At 40.9% G+C, this 16,148-nt stretch overlaps 1 protein-coding gene across 1 annotated transcript; it reads left to right on the forward strand.

The window, feature by feature from the left end:
* The first annotated feature begins 989 nt into the window (after positions 1–989).
* On the forward strand, positions 990–14,465 carry rps3a (ribosomal protein S3A). The gene is made up of 6 exons (XM_052010442.1): positions 990–1,113; positions 2,038–2,141; positions 2,738–2,925; positions 4,473–4,681; positions 10,098–10,207; positions 14,315–14,465. The coding sequence occupies exons 1-6, from the start codon at positions 1,052–1,054 to the stop codon at positions 14,437–14,439; spliced, it is 798 nt and encodes a 265-aa protein (XP_051866402.1). The 5' UTR covers positions 990–1,051; the 3' UTR covers positions 14,440–14,465.
* The last annotated feature ends 1,683 nt before the right edge of the window (positions 14,466–16,148 follow it).

Here is a 16,148-nt window from a genome sequence, read left to right on the forward strand (position 1 = left end):
CTTATTCTTCATTGCAGTAAATAAAAGCAGATTGAGTGACCACTTTGTAGAACAGTTGTCTGTTACTTTAATTGTTCTACTCCCACTCAGATCCCTCTGCCTTTGGCCCACTACATTGTTCTGTTATTTTTGCAGCCCAGTGCAAGCTGAAAGAACAGCACGTCATCTTCCAACCAGGCTTTTTTTTACAATCTTCTGGATTTAACACGCCGTTCAGTAATTTCGGATAATCAGTCGGCGAAGGGGAATGGAAAGTGAGGAGGCAGTGAGCAAAGTCACCTATGTATGAGTGCACGTGCATGCCTTTAAACGTACCTAAATATATCTGTTATAATAACTGTACGATTACTCTTGAAATTTATTTGCATAGGTGCCTTTTGTAATTTCATATTTTATGCTTTGATACAAGGAGCATCACACAAAGCAGGCTTTGTTTTAGTTGACGAAGTCACCTGATAAAATTATATTTAGTAGTAGTAATGTATAAAATTAGTAGTTAATTCGGCTCTAACATTTAAGGTGGCACAAGAGATTGCAGATGCCGGAATCTAGAGAAACAATTGTATGTTGCTCTAACATTTCAGGTCTTCTGCCAAAGTGGCCCCTGCTGGAAAAATAGTGAAGGTCACTGTCCTATTACATTACAGACGTAGCCAAGAATCTGATTTAACAGATTGGTGGCTGCAGGAATGTTGTGGCAAAAGGATGACCAAAAATTAGACAGTGGAGATATTTAAAGTGCAGATGTTAAGTGTATTGGCAGCGTCCTCCACCCCAGGACGGACACAGCATTGGGAATACGGAGATATCTCCCTCTTCCCTCCCCCAAACGCCAGACGATTTGCACCGGCGCAAATCTCCGGGAAATTCCAGGTCAGATGCCGATGCCCCGCCATCCACCGCCTAACCGACCCATCCCCATTCATTTGCAGGCACCGCCTCTCTTTGATATAGGCCGCCTCCCACCTCTCGCGCGATACTTGGCAGCGCGAGACCGTGACCAAATCTCGCGGGATCTCCTCCTCTTCCTCTTTCCAGCTCCTCGGGCGACATGGCAGTCGGTAAAAACAAGAGGCTGACCAAAGGAGGCAAAAAGGGGGCCAAGAAGAAGATGTAAGGCACCCGAGAGCGGAGCACAAATGTAGCACCGATTGTTCTCCACACAGGGCAGGGGTGAAATTGGAGAAACTGAAAAGGATGGCACAGATGTTGAGTGGATTGTGGAGGCCGGGTTAGGAGGGAAAGGGAGGCCGGGCCTGGGCCGCTGGTTTACAGCCAACCCAACGTGCAGTGTAAAATCACGGGGAGGCCGAACTCGGGCTGCTTTTAGACCTCGGAGCCGGGACCCCCGCTGTCCACTTGGAGCAATATCTGCAGCCAGGCGGCGATGGACCTGCCTCAATAACGTGGAATTTAAGAAATTGAAGCAAGAGTAACCGCCACTAAAGAAAATCGTGGCTGATCCTTTATAGCAGTGCTACTTTACCTGCACTAAACCGCGATTTTCTTAATATCAAAAGAAACTTACAGGTCTTGGGTAGCGTATTCCAAAGACTTACAGCCCTCTGGAGTGGTCCTGTCTGTCCTGAATGGCTGCTCTCTTATTCTGAGCCCGTCGCCACTTGCTCCAAATACAGTCCGGGGAGCATTATTATCTACCCTGTTAAGCCCTGTAGGAATTTTGTGCATTTCAATGTGGGTCGTTCTTTGAACTCTAAAGAGTACAGGCCTAGTTTGTTAAGAGTCATAGAGTTAGACGACACAGAAACAGGCCCTTTGGCCCAATTGGTCCATGCTGACCAAGATGCCCCATCCAAGCTAGTCCCTTTTGCTAGGTTCATTTGACAAACCTAGAAATCAATCTGATGAAACTTTGAGGCACTCCTGTCTACTGCAATATGTTCTTCTGTAGGTAGGGAGATCAAACCCTGTAAACAGTATTATAAGTGCTGAGGGGTTCTGAAGAACAACTGCTACTGCAACCCAGTTGCAGTGCCAATTGCTTTTCTAAAATCTTATTCTAATGTTTTTTCACAGTGTGGACCCCTTCTCCAAAAAGGACTGGTATGATGTCAAGGCTCCAGCGATGTTTAACATTAGGAACCTGGGTAAAACCTTAGTTACAAGGACCCAGGGAACTAGTAAGTGTTTTTCAGTATGCTTCGATGTGTCCTCTGTGACCTTGAGGTGATTTACTTTTGAAGCTTCCCTGAATCTGTTCAGTTAATTAGTCAGAACATGTATTCAAACATTAGTTTAAACTTGGATAGATGCTCTGAGTTATAAAACAAAAACAGCTCTGTAAAATGTACCCCCAGATCAATGCAGTTAGTGAGCTGCTTCGATATGTTTGAATAGTAGTTGGCCTTTATGTATGAAATCCCATTTTGAGCCCTGTACAAAACAGCACACAATGCTGGAGGAAATCAGTGGGTCAGGCAGAATCTGTGGAGGGAAATAGTCGATGTTTCGGGTTGAAAGGGATGAAGGGTCATGACCTGTAACATCAACTGTCCATTTCCCTCCATAGATGCTGCCTGACCCACTGAGTTCCTCCAGCATTTTGGGTGTTGCTGCAGTCTCTTCTGTGTCTGTTGTACAAAACGGCTATTGTTGAGACCTTTTTGATAGTTCTATCATATATGATTGAAAATTAGATTTGTAAAAGTGATTACCACTATATGGAGGTTTTGATTCTCCTCCAGGGTAATCATCTGTTTCTGTTGTTATTATGCAGAAATCGCCTCAGAAGGCTTGAAAGGCCGTGTATTTGAGGTGAGTCTTGCCGACTTGCAGAATGATGAAGTGGCCTTCCGCAAATTTAAGCTCATCGTCGAGGATGTTCAGGGCAAAAATTGCCTGACCAACTTTCATGGGATGGACTTAACTCGTGATAAGATGTGCTCTATGGTCAAAAAGTGGCAGGTAAGATTGTTGATCAATTGTCCAGGATTTGAGTCATGAAGTTTGCTTTTGCACAATTCTGCTGAGTGAATTTACTTGTAAATGCCAAACTACCTCGATCCAAAGGTAACTAAACAGTTTCCATTGGTAGAAGTGTCCCTACCCATGACTATGTCAAATTAGGAAGGGACTTATAACATCTGCAGTTTTATTTTATAAATCTAAAATAAAAACACAAAATGCTGGAAAATCAGCTGGTTAGACCACTGCTGTGAGATGGTCCACAGATGCACCTTAACCTGTTGAGTATCTACAGCAATTTCTGGTTTTTATTTTCGTAAGGGGTATGCTTTGGTTTGTCCCTGAACTTTTTTTTAAATGTACCTCTGAAAGTATTTTAATGTTTTATTCCTTTCATAGTAAAGGTTCTTCAGCTCATTGAGTTAGCACCAACTATTAAGGACCAATTTTTACACTAATCCTGCCCTAACCCATTTTATTTTCCCCACATTTCCATCAACTCCCCATCCACCCCCAGATTCTACCACTCACTTACAAGGGGCAATTTACAGCGGCCAATTAACCTACCAAATTGCACGTATTTGGGATGTGTGGAGGAAGAGCAGAGCATCCAGAGAACCCTGTATGGTCACAGGAGGAACATGCAAACTCCCCAAAGGCAGCATTAGAGGTCAGGAATAAACCTGAGTTGCTGGAGCTGTGCTACTCTGCTTTCCTTTCTGTCTTTCTTGGAGGCCTTGCACCACTCCAGAACATGGTTAGACTGCTTCAGATATTTGGTCCAAATAATCTCTCCTTATTTGAACATCCAATCAATGGCCAGAACCCCTTGGAGGTCATCTCACTCAAAAGCATTGGTTTTGTTCTGTATCCATTTTCTAGCAGGAATTTTGAATCATGTGAATTTCTTAGTTGAACTTTGTTTAATGGGGCACTACCTTCCCTGTCAAGGCAACGTGTAGGATGGAACTCCATAGACCTATTTGTGGTCTAAATTGGTGCTTAATTGAAACACAAACTGCTGGGAAGGAGATGTTTTTATTGGTTAACATTTTAAACTGCTGCCCTGGCTTTTTTAACATAATCAATTCTGATTTATTTCTCTCACAGTTGTTCTTGTTTCTGATCCCACACCGGAGAATTGGTGCACTGTTGATAACGTTATAATTTGAAATGAATTTTAAAATAAGGCCCCATTTGCTCTATTGGGTGAAAATAAAAATTTACACATTGCTGTTTTGAAAAGAAGCAGGAAAGCTATTCCTGTTGTGTTGGCCAGTCTTTCTAATTGTCATCACTGTATTTATGTTGGTGTGAGGTTATTCTGCAAGTTAGTTGCTCTATTGCATACCTTTTTGATGTGTGGTGTCTCTCTCTCTCTCTCTCTCTCTCTCTCTCTCAATACATATAATGTATTTTTATCTTGTAGATTGTAATAGCTTTATTCTCTCTCTCTCTCTCTCTCTCTCTCTCAATACATATAATGTATTTTTATCTTGTAGATTGTAATAGCTTTACTGATTTCTTTTTTCCGGTTTTTATTTTAGACCATGATTGAAGCTCATATTGATGTCAAAACTACAGATGGGTACCTTCTGCGCCTCTTCTGTGTAGGCTTTACTAAGAAGCGCAACAACCAGATCCGTAAAACCTCCTATGCTCAGCACCAGCAGGTTCGTACAATCCGCAAGAAGATGGTAGAAATAATGACTCGTGAAGTTCAAACCAACGATCTCAAGGAGATAGTCAACAAGTTGTGAGTAATCAAGAGTTCAAATTTCTTTTAACACTCCAGTATTTGGCATTTTTCTGAAGTAAAATTGAAGTGTGTTTATTAGAACCCTGTTGCAAAGTGGCACGTGCCACTAGAATAGTCGTGTATGGTTCTTATGAAACTGTCCAAGAAGCTAAGAATAAACATGACACATGGGGGCAAGAGTTAACTTCAATTATGGGTCCACGTGTGTGCTTTCCTATTTATAGGTCCTGGCTAGTGTAGACAGTTTCACTCAGAAAGGATTTTAGCCGAAAAGTTCTGTCTGCATTCCAAGAGGTTGAAGTTCTCTGCCCAATTCCTAGACTGACTGTTTATCACTTTAAGTATTTGTATTGAAGTATAAGGTCCCTTCGGAACACTTGGGCACTCCAGCATACCTAGTTATTCCTGGTTACTCAGAAGTTCTTTGTGGTTCCTGATGTCGCAATGGACCTAATACTGTACAGGTTCAGAAGATACAAGTTCTGATGTATCTCCCTTTTTAAATTCTTTGTCCCTTTTACTGGGCTTGGGGGATGTCAAAAGTGACACACTGATGTTGAATGTTTAATCTGTCCATGATGTACATTAATATGCTTGTCAGTGGATTTCCACGCTCTGGGTGCAGTAACAACTTGACACTTTCAAAGGAGAACAGATGTCTGACATCTAAGCCAAGTGCCTAAATTAAGGAGTGGGGGAGTGGGTTGAATATGGAGTGCCCAAGATGCCAAACTGAGATGGGAAGATTTGGAGGGTTGGAGGAAATCACAAGCTTGTATGCTAGGCAAACAGTTTGGTTAAAATATGGGTGGGGTGAGTGACTTGTCAGTTTTGGTGGAAAGACAAATGATGGTGCCTGTTCTAGAAAGCAGACCAAAACTTGAGCAGTCTGGACATCAATTCCCTAACTCTTTCCATCTGGCAGGCCACCTTTGGAGGTTGTATTTCTCCAGCAGTGCTCTCTCCCAACATCCATATTTTTTGTCAGAGCTGCCTCCTCAACAGGATATATATGGGATTGATCTTTCAGATCCATTGTTTTGGCATGTGTTGCCAAATGGAGCTTATTTCTACACAGCTTTTCAAACTCTCCTGGCAGATTCAGTTAGTTAGAAACTTGGGACTAGGAAACTTTTTTAGTTCCTATAATACTTCATCCCCATTATTCAATGGCTACTTCAGCCTGGCTGAACCTGTTTTGCACAACTTGGTGACTCCATTCGCTTCGTTAGGTAGAGTAACTAGGAAGGACCAATTTCCCTTAATCTTGGGGCCAATGATCGGGACAATAGACTTAAAGTAAGTGGTAGAAGGATGAGGGTAAATGATTTTTGTTCACTCAAGAGGTGGGTATGGATCTGGAACTTGCTGCCCGAAGGAATGAGAGGGTTAGTAACCCTCGTCACATTTAACTAGTACTTAGACGTGTACTTAAGAGCAGGTGTCTGCAGGGCTACAGTCTTAGTGGGAATAGGTTGGGTAGCTCTTTCTCAGTTGGTGCAGACCTGTTTGGCCAAATGGACTCCTGTGATGTAAACTTCCTCTAATTCAAAATGGGATGCTGTATGGATCCCTTTGCCTTTTCAACATTCTGGTGTTCCCTAGGTTTCCTTACTTTGCCTCTTTCTCCGTGGCATTAGTATTTTGATTTGTGCTACTTTTTGCAAGTGACAACTTGAAAATTTCACCCATTTTATATTTTCTGACCTTGCCCATACCATGACATAATGCATCTCAAATTCTATCTTTGGCTTCTTGCCATTTCTTGCGAGTAAGTTTTAATTAATTATTGATAGTCACTGTTAAACCCTCTTTCCCAGGGCTCTCTTGATAGTACCTTCTCCCATCGTGCTCTTGCAGGGCCTGCGTTTCTCCAAACCATTTGCTCAGAAGATGCAACCTTTCAATCTATTGCATCAATATTTCTTCCACTGTCTCTAACTTAATGTTCCCCAGGTCATTAAGGTGCTTGGCTGCATCTGTCCCATTTCCTGGACTTCAGTCTTCCTTCAATATTCCCGAGAGTATTTTTTTTCTTACCTTTTATCCCACTAACCTCCATATTCAATAGATCATCCATTGGTGCATCCAAGGAGTTGGTGGTGTTGATAATGAGGGGGTAGTCTTTGACTTCAGGATATTGATCAGATGGTAAAATAGGGCAATGGCAGATTAAATTTAATCCTGGTTAGTGTGAAATGATGCATGTTGGCAGGTCTAATAAGGGTACTGTTGAGGAGCAGAGAGATATTGATGTACAAGGCAAGGATCCTAAAATGTGGTTAAGAAGGCATATAGGGTACTTGCTTTCAGTAGCTGGGGCATAGAATATAAGATCAGGGAAGTTACAGTACAGTTTTATAAAATGTTTATTAGGACACAGCTGGAGTGCCGTGTGTAGTTCTGGTCACCACACTGTACGAAGGATGTGATTGCACTGGAGAGGGTGCAGCAGAGATTCACCAGGATGTTATCTGGACTGGAGTGGTTCAGTAATAAGGAGAGACTGGGTTTGCCTGCCTTGGAGTGGAGGAGGCAGAGGGTGGACCAGGTTGGGGTATACAAAATTATCAGAGGCATAGGGTAGATTATAAGAAACATTGACTTTTAAGAATCTACTTGCAAGCTGCCAGGCCCCTACAGTGTACCTGGCCAGTTTCTGAAAACCTGTGCTAACCAAATGGCTTGGAGTATTCAAGGACATCTTCAGTCTCTCGCTGCTGCAGTCTGAGGTTCCCACCTGCTTCAAAAGGGCAAACATTCTGGTGCCCAAGAAGAACAGTGAGCTGCCTCAATGACTATTGCCCGATAGCACTTACATCTACTGTGATTAAGTGCTTTGAGAAGTTGATTGTGGCTAGAATTAACTCCTGCCTGAGCAAGGACCTGGACCCGCTGCATTTCGCCTACCACCACAACAGGTTTACAGCAGATACAATCTCACTGGCTCTCCACTCTGCTTTGGAGCACCTAGACAATAGCAAAATATCCATCAGGCTACTGTTTATCGACTACAGCTCAGCGTTCAACACCATTGTTCCCTCAGTACTAATAACCAAGCTTCTAAACCTGGGTTTCTGTACCTCCTTCTGCAACTGGATCCTCGACTTCCTTACAGAGAGATCATAGTGCAGATCGGTAATGACATCTCCTTGCTGACTATCAACACAGATGCACCTCAAGGATGCGTGTTTAGACCACTGCTCTACTCTCTACACATGGCTGTCTGACTAGGCACAGGTCAAACGCCATCTATAAATTTTCCGATGACACTACTGTTGTTGGTAGAATCTCAGATGGCAATGAGGCTTACAGGAATGAGGTAGATCAGTTGATTGAGTGGTGTCACAACAATAACCTCGCACTCAATGTCAGCAAGACCAAGGAGCTGATTGTGGACTTCGGGAAGGGGAAGTCGGGAGAACACAACAGTCCTCATTGAGAGGTGAGCAGCTTCAAGTCCTGGGCATTAATGTCTCAGATGATCTATGCTGGACCCAGTACATTGATACAGTCATGAAGACGGCACACCAGCGGCTGTACTTCGTTAGGAGATTTGGTATGTCACCAAAGACTTCTGCAAATTTTTACACATGTACGGTCGAGAGCGTTCTGACTGGTTGCATCACAGCCTGATATGGAGGCTTCAATGCACAGGTTCACGAGGCTGCAGAGGGTTGTAGACTCAGTCAGCTCCATCATGGGCACAACCCTCCCCACCATTGAGGACATTTTCACGAGGCACTGCCTCAAGAAGGTGGCATCCATCGTTAAGGACCCTTACTATCTGGGACATGCCCTCTTGTTCTGACCATCAGGGAGGGGGTACAGGAGACTGAAGACTCTCTCAACGTTTCAGGAACAGCTTCTTCCCCTCTGCTGTCAGATTTCTGAATGGTCCATGAACACTACTTCATAATTCCTTTTTTCTCATCATTTATTTATTTTTGTTTTTGTACTGCTGCTGCAGAACAACAAATTTCACGTCATGTCAGTGATAATTCTGATTCTGAAACTTTTCTCCTAACCAGAGGTATCTAAAAGTAGAGCTGGAGATTTAGAGGGGGTCTGAGGAAGAATTTTCTCACCCAGGAGTGTGGTTAGAGTTGGGAATGCACTGACTAGAGGGTTGGTGGAGGAAGAGACTTCAACAATGTTTAATTATCTATGAGAACTTGAATTGTGGCATAGAAGACTACAGTCCAAGTGCTGGTGGATGGGGGCTGCGTAGTTGGCATCCGTGTAGTGAGCCAAAGCACCTGTTTCTGTGCTACATGACTACAAGCAACCACCAAATTACATCTGCCTCTTATGACATCCCAAAGGCAACCTCTCTTCAGACATCCTGATTCATTCTTCCAATGGTTACTCCCCTTTCTGTGACACCTTCCTGCACAGGTGATATAATGCATTCTGTTTCATTTCTTTCCTATCCACTGTCATGGGTTCCAAAAAAATTCCTGCCAGTTAAAACTTTAATTTGCTTGTTTCAAATTAGTATTTCGCTAGTATGTTGGAGAGATTAAACCAGACTGGTTGTTTGCTTTGATAGATACAGACTTCACTCTGCAAGTCTGACACAGTTTTTTTTTACTGAATCACATTTTAATTCAGTCTGAATCCCTTTCAACTTGGTTTCCAATGCTGTTCTAGTGGAACTGACTCGATTATGGAACAGGTCTTTGATTACACACTTTACAATTCATCCTTTTCATAAACTAAATCATAACTATTTCTCTGTTTAAATGTTGCAGTCTATCTTGTTTTGATAAGTCATTGGTCTGAAATGTTAGTTTTCTTTCCCTGCATACATTGACTGACCAGCTGATTATTTCCTGCATTTTCATTTCTCTTTACCTTGACTTTCCTGCATTTTCATTTCTCTTTACCTTGACTTTCCAGTTACCAATATCATAAATGATGGGGGCCACATAACTAATGTTTTCTAATTTCTTAAGTTGAGCTTCATTGACAATGGTGTTTGGGTTTGTAGAAAGCAAAAGTAAAAATTGATCCTGCAGTCTGCACTATTTTTAATTTTAAATTCTAAACTTGTGATGTATTTGTTGTTTAAACCTTGTAATTTACTATAGTTTTGGCAACAGTGGTGCCCTTATTGGATGCATGCAAACTATTTTTGGGAAATATGTTCATTCAAATTTTTTAAAAATCTCCATTCTGGCGAATCATGTGTTTGGTAGATCACTTTGACCTTGAGGAAGATGCGTTGAGGTCAACCTTGTTTAAGCACTGCCTGCTTTCCAGCAAGAATCACAAATTGAGAGAATAGCTGCTAAAGTCCTTTTGGCTGACCCTGCAAAAGAACTAATTTGTGAGGTGAAATATTTGAGTAACTTTAACATGAATGTTCAAGTTGCTATAAAGTTGTAACGTTCTACCATTTACATTATAGGATCCCAGACAGCATTGGGAAGGATATTGAGAAAGCTTGCCAATCCATTTATCCGCTCCATGATGTATATGTCCGGAAAGTCAAGATGTTGAAGAAGCCCAAATTTGAATGTAAGTTCTGCTTCCAGAATGCCTACCACTTTTGAAGCTTTGTGCTGTTTATATTATCGCCACATCAATTCGTGAATGCTTAAGTTTGAGAATGAGAATGTGGTGATTGGTATTTAAGGCATTCATTATTTATAGAACTATATGGAATTTGTTTCAGATTCATCTATTAAAGGCTCTGATCCTCTGTGAAAGCCCTTTGAATTGGTCTGTAACTGGATTTGAATGCTCCTTTGGTGATTTAATTGTAGGAGAACAAACATATTTGTATGAAGTGACTATAATAGGATGGAGCTAGAAGGGTTTTCTGAGGGATTGTTAGAACCTATGTGATTTGAAGGCCTGCCGCTCATCAGGAGCATCAGTGTTTTTGACATTGGGTAGCTGGTAGCCAGTGTATGAAAATGAGAGTGGTGGGAAACCAGGCCGTGATAACTTTGAATTTTGAAAGTGTGAGTTTATGGGGATGAGGATAGCAGTTGACTTGAGGATGGCACAGGGACAAATTGATGCCATTTACAATGAACACGTTTTAATTGAAGATTTTTGATTTCAGCAATTGGGGGCTAAGCTAGAGGACGGTAAGAAAGCTGATGTGGTGGTTAACATTCTTATAGAATTTGAGCCCTTTTTAAATTTTATTTACGGTGTGGTAACAGGCTCTTCCGGCCCAATGAGTCTGCGCCGCCCATCTTAAACCCAATTTACCTACCCATATGTCTTTGCAATGTGGGAGGAAACTGAAGCACCCAGAGGAAACCCATGCAGACACGGGAGAATGTACAAACTCCTTACAGACAGTGACGGGAATCAAACCCCGATCTCTGGCGCTGTAATAGCGTCGCGCTAACCGCTACGCTACCGTGTCGCCCCCTTGTCTGAATCAATTAGCAATGAAATTAGTGTAGTTCAGCCTTGGGACCCTAAAAGGATCTGCAGATAATTGATGTGTTCTTGATTTCATAAGATAGGCAGTCCTTATAGAATGAGATTGTAAAGGTGTAGCCACATAATATCATCTGTATCACACTGTAGGTTTGTGCACATTTTTAGGCTCCATCGACCATAAGTGCCAAGTAAGCAACTTTTTAAAATGTATTAGTGAAGCACCAGCTTAATTATGGCAAATTAAAGGAAAATGAGTTTTAGAAATTCATTTATGGAGAGATTCAGTCTTAATTCCCAAGGCAGCAAGCTCAGTAGATTATAACAATGATTTTTTTAAATGCATACTGTAAGTGCTGTATGTGGCAATGTACTCTTTAGTCAGTGCAAGAAAGATTTTTTAAATCTTAGTAGCCACTTTCTTAGCATTTGTAAATTAATATTAAATCAGTTAATATAGAAATGTATGAGGTAATCAAAGGTGGTCAAAAAGGTTATTAATAACATAGGACAGATTGAGCCATCTATTCCACATTCCTGCTATTCGATGTGATCAGACTGACCTCTTATTTCAGTGATAGTTTCGTGCACTAACCCTATATACTTTGATTCTCCTAATATCTAAGAAACTCGGTCTCAAATATACTGAGTGTATGAGGCTTTACAGCCCTCGAGTAGTGAATTCCAATGATACTATATCTGTGAAGAAATTTATTTTCCTCTGTCCTGAATAGCTGACTCCTTTACTGATTCCAGTTCTGGGAATTCCAGACAAGGGGAACATTAACTCTGCATCTGTGTTGCCAAGCTCCATAAGAATTTTGGGCAAATTGAGATCACCTTTTCATCCTTTCAAACTCCAAGTCCAGTCTACTTAATCACTTCTTGTACAACAAACTCACCATCTCAGGAGTTGGTTTGGTGAACCTTCACTGCACTATTATTGAAAATGCAGTCTTACTAGGGCTCTATATAATTGGTGCAAGATGTCTCTTAATTCATTCTGAAATCCTCTTGTGAACTGCATGTTGACCATAATTTTTAAAGTATGTTTTGCTTTCCTCTTTCTTGTACCAAGCAGATGACTTAACATTTTTCCACATTATATTCTATCTGCCTTGTCCATTCATGTTACCTATATCCCACTGAAAACCTTTTGTATCCTCACTGGCACTTAGCTTCATCAGCAGACTTGAATATATGATATTTGATCCTCTCATCTAAATAATTGATTGCGAACAACTGGGACCCTAGACTCCATTGGTCACAGACCCCCAACCTGTAATTTTATTTAATGATTCCTTGTGTAAGATTAAAAGCCTTCTGGTAGTCCAAAAACACCACATTAACTTGTTTGCTCTTAGCTGTTCTGCTATTTACAACTTCAAAAAGTCCCAGCAGATTTGTTTTCCCTTTCATGAATCCATGTTGACTCTGCTTAATCCTGTTATTTTCCAATTGCATCTTTAATAAAAATTTAGCATTTTCCTTAACTGATGTTAGGCTAATTGGTCAGTTGTTCCCTGGTTTCACAATCCCTCCTTTTTTAAATAATGGGGTTTACATTTGTTACCATCCAGTATGTGGGAACTATCTGAAGTTTTGGAAGCTGACTGTATATCCACTTTAAAGCCACTGCCTTCAAAGCCCTAGGATGCAGGTTGACAGGTTCTGGGGATTTTATCACCTTTTAGATCCACATATTTTTCCACTTCTAGTTTTTCACTAATTTCTCTACACTCATGAATTCTAGACTGGTCCTGCAGTATTTTGTGTCTCCACTGAAGATGGGTACAACATGTGAAATGAAAATCCTGGAAAAGCTAATTTTTCTGAAAATTGTTGAGTGTGGAAGATGAATTATTGTTCCTTAAGTTAGAGTGAGAGGGAGAAATGGCGAGACAGCTGAAAGGTTGGAGTCTCACTTGTAGAATAAATGAAGGTGTTCAGCAAAGCAGGAAGTAAGGGTGCATGTGTAGCATTTCCTGCGTGGCAAGGTGGATTTTGTGATAGTGGAGGTGGAAGAACCAATCATAAAATCGCCATTCAGAGTATTTAAAGGGGAGGGGACGATGTGTTTGGAGGTTACAAAGAAAGATCCATTTGATAATGGGGGCGGGGGGGTCCAGGAGTGGAAGTTGAAGACAGTCCAGTTCTGTTTGGGGAAGAAAGGATGAGGGCAGAAGTATGGGAAGTGGAGCAGATGCAGCTGAGGGACCTGTCAACTATGAAGAAGGGGAAGCTGACCTTGAGAGGAAAGGAATACGTATCTGAAGCAGTTGAAAGTGGCATTGTCACTGGATAAAGCAAAGATGAACTGGGAGAATATGCCCACAGAAAACAGCGTGGGATGAAGTGCAGGGAAAATACAGTAGAATCTGTGGGTTCATAGTGCATACTGACAGTTTGGCTATTCCTTGAAAGGGATGACGTGAGGGTATGAGCCAAGTGGAACCTGGCATAGTTCAGTGAGAGCAGGAAGCCACACCAATATAGTCATCGATGTACTAGAAAATGGATGGAGTCTGTTTATGATGGAAACAACAAATGTTCTATGTATCCCAGACAGAAATGGTTAAAAAAAAACTGAAAATTTAAAAAGCAGCAGAATTATTTACTGCTTTTAACAGTTCTGGAAATACTCAGCAGGCCAGGCAGCATCTGTGGGACAGAAATGGAGTTCAATCTTTTAGATTGAAAACTTTTAATTAGATGTGGAATTGTTCAACATGAGACTGTTCAGCCAGGTAGAGGAAGAACATGTGGCTGAAAAATTGGTTGGGTTTCTCCAGGGAATACATAAAAATAGCCCCTGAAGATATAAAAGAACTGAGAATCAAATCATGAAGAAGAGAGGTGTCAGGGAGCTCTCTCAATGGTTGGGATCACAAAAAAATCAACCGTCAGAAAGTTTTAATAACGATGTTGGAGTTGGTCTTAGTGCACTAAGTGGGAGAATGATTAGAATGAGTAGAGTTTTTAAAGAAAACATGATGCAATGAAAATTTGTGATTTGTAACTGGGTTCATTCAAAATTTAGTTTCAAAGTATTCTTGGATTGCAGGTGATTGCAGTTTTAAGACTATCAACAAATGATTTGGCCAAAGTACTGCATTAAAATGAACCAGTTGCATGGCATTGAAGATGCTGGTTGGTCTGAACTGTTCTGATGTTTGTTGTTTAGTTAAAAATAACTGACCAATAATGGGAAATATTTTCTTCCAGTGGGCAAACTGATGGAGCTGCATGGTGAAGGAGGAAGTGGTGCAAGTAAACCATCAGGTGAAGAGACTGGTGCTAAAGTAGATCGAGCTGATGGATATGAACCCCCTGTCCAAGAAACTGTCTGAATATGTATAATAAAACATCTCTTTTATGACTGCTTTATTGTTAATTTATTTGGTTTAATATATAATTGGAGGCTTGAAAATAATTAGGCTAAGTTGTCATTCTGGAGCATAAAGGCAGTACTCGTGATAGAATTTGCATCTTACCCAGGCTTTTCAGGTACAGCCGAAAAAGCTTGTGGTGGCAATGTATTAAGCTGATCTTGTTTGACCAAGGAAATCTGTTGACGCTCAGTTCACAAAGGGCTAAATGCCAAAGATTGGTGATTATCAGCAATCAATCATTTACATAGAAGTCATCATCAATACCTGTCCTCCTCTGGGAATAGGACAGGACCTAGTCTTTAGCTATGTTTTCAACTGATAACTAATCTTACTGTAGCAACTGGATAAACAGCTAACTAGATCATAAACATTAATAACAATAGTTCTAATAAATCATCTGGTAGTTATTAGAATGGGATGTTTCAATATGTATAATTTAATCAAGATTGATTTCAAGAAATAAGGCAGAGGGTAACCGTCAACATCCGAGGTGCGACTATACAACTGAAGTTAGTAATTCTATGATGATTGATTGAATGGTAACCAGTGCATCAGTTACCATTTGACTGTGCTAGTACAGGATTCACAGCAGAAACTTAAAACCACTAGCAGCAAAACTGTGGGAATGATACCACCATCTCCCAAGTCATGCACTTAATTGGTAGGCCATGTATCATTAGTTGTTCTTTGATGGATTGGTGTTGCCATTCCTATCAGCCAGTGAATTCTAGGTGTCATGTATGCCTTGCTGCAAAGCAAGTTATTAAACAGTGAGTAGAGTATGCAAACTATTGCAACTTTACAGTAATGTGCTTTTAAATCAAAGTGTTACTTGCATCAGTGTGGTCTTAAACTTGATTAATAGGGGAATTACCTGATCATTTCTGGCTGTCTTAATAGCATTATTATCATGTGTAGCTGTTGTGCAATTCCCAGACTAACACCATTGCCATGAGAACAGAAGAGAGTCAATTACTACCACTGGCTCAGGCTGACTAGGAATGAGAAATAGATGCAGTCTTTGCCTTACCTTCAAATTTGTCTCCAGGTTGTATCTGAGAGCCTTACACATTTTATTTGTGTGCTTCCACAGAGTAATTTTAAGTTCAAATACAAATTTAGACAGAGTTGCAAAGGGTGAATATACTTTGCATTGCTTTCTCGTACATCCGCATGATAATAGTAATAAGTCTGGAAGGGCTTGCAGTCTCCTAAGACTCATGACAATTGGAAATGAATGGTTTAAATCCTCTGCAATGTACAGTTGTATATCTTCCTTTAACATTTTTGGTTGCTGCTTGGTGGATACGTAGTAGGTGATGTCAGCTTGAGTGAACCACATCTACAGTGAAGTGGGCATGGGCAAAAGAAACTAGGGAAATGGGAGCTCTATGGTGGGCAACTTTTCATAAAAATAGGGGGCTTCTAACATGCAAGTTCTATTAAGTACTAATTTACTTTTGCAAGTAGAAGTTATTTAATGTTTCTTTTCACTGGCAATGTTTAAACCTGAGGTGTATTCATCTACTTGCTGCATCATGGCTGTTGCTGAGTAGAATGGTCAGCAGAAACAGCACTGATCACACCTAATTGGGCCTGGAACTACTACATATACAAATTAGGCAGAAACAAATATAGAAAATGTTGGAAACACAAAGAACCAACAC

This window comes from Pristis pectinata, chromosome 2 (assembly GCF_009764475.1).
Source record: "Pristis pectinata isolate sPriPec2 chromosome 2, sPriPec2.1.pri, whole genome shotgun sequence".
Classification (NCBI taxonomy): domain Eukaryota; kingdom Metazoa; phylum Chordata; class Chondrichthyes; order Rhinopristiformes; family Pristidae; genus Pristis; species Pristis pectinata.

Bases quoted from the DNA above. Each gene is read 5' to 3' on its own strand.
- rps3a (XM_052010442.1), top strand. From the start codon at position 1,052: ATGGCAGTCGGTAAAAACAAGAGGCTGACCAAAGGAGGCAAAAAGGGG. The intron at 1,114-2,037 runs GTAAGGCACCCG...GTTTTTTCACAG, and splicing joins AAGGGGGCCAAGAAGAAGAT to TGTGGACCCCTTCTCCAAAA. The intron at 2,142-2,737 runs GTAAGTGTTTTT...GTTATTATGCAG, and splicing joins TACAAGGACCCAGGGAACTA to AAATCGCCTCAGAAGGCTTG.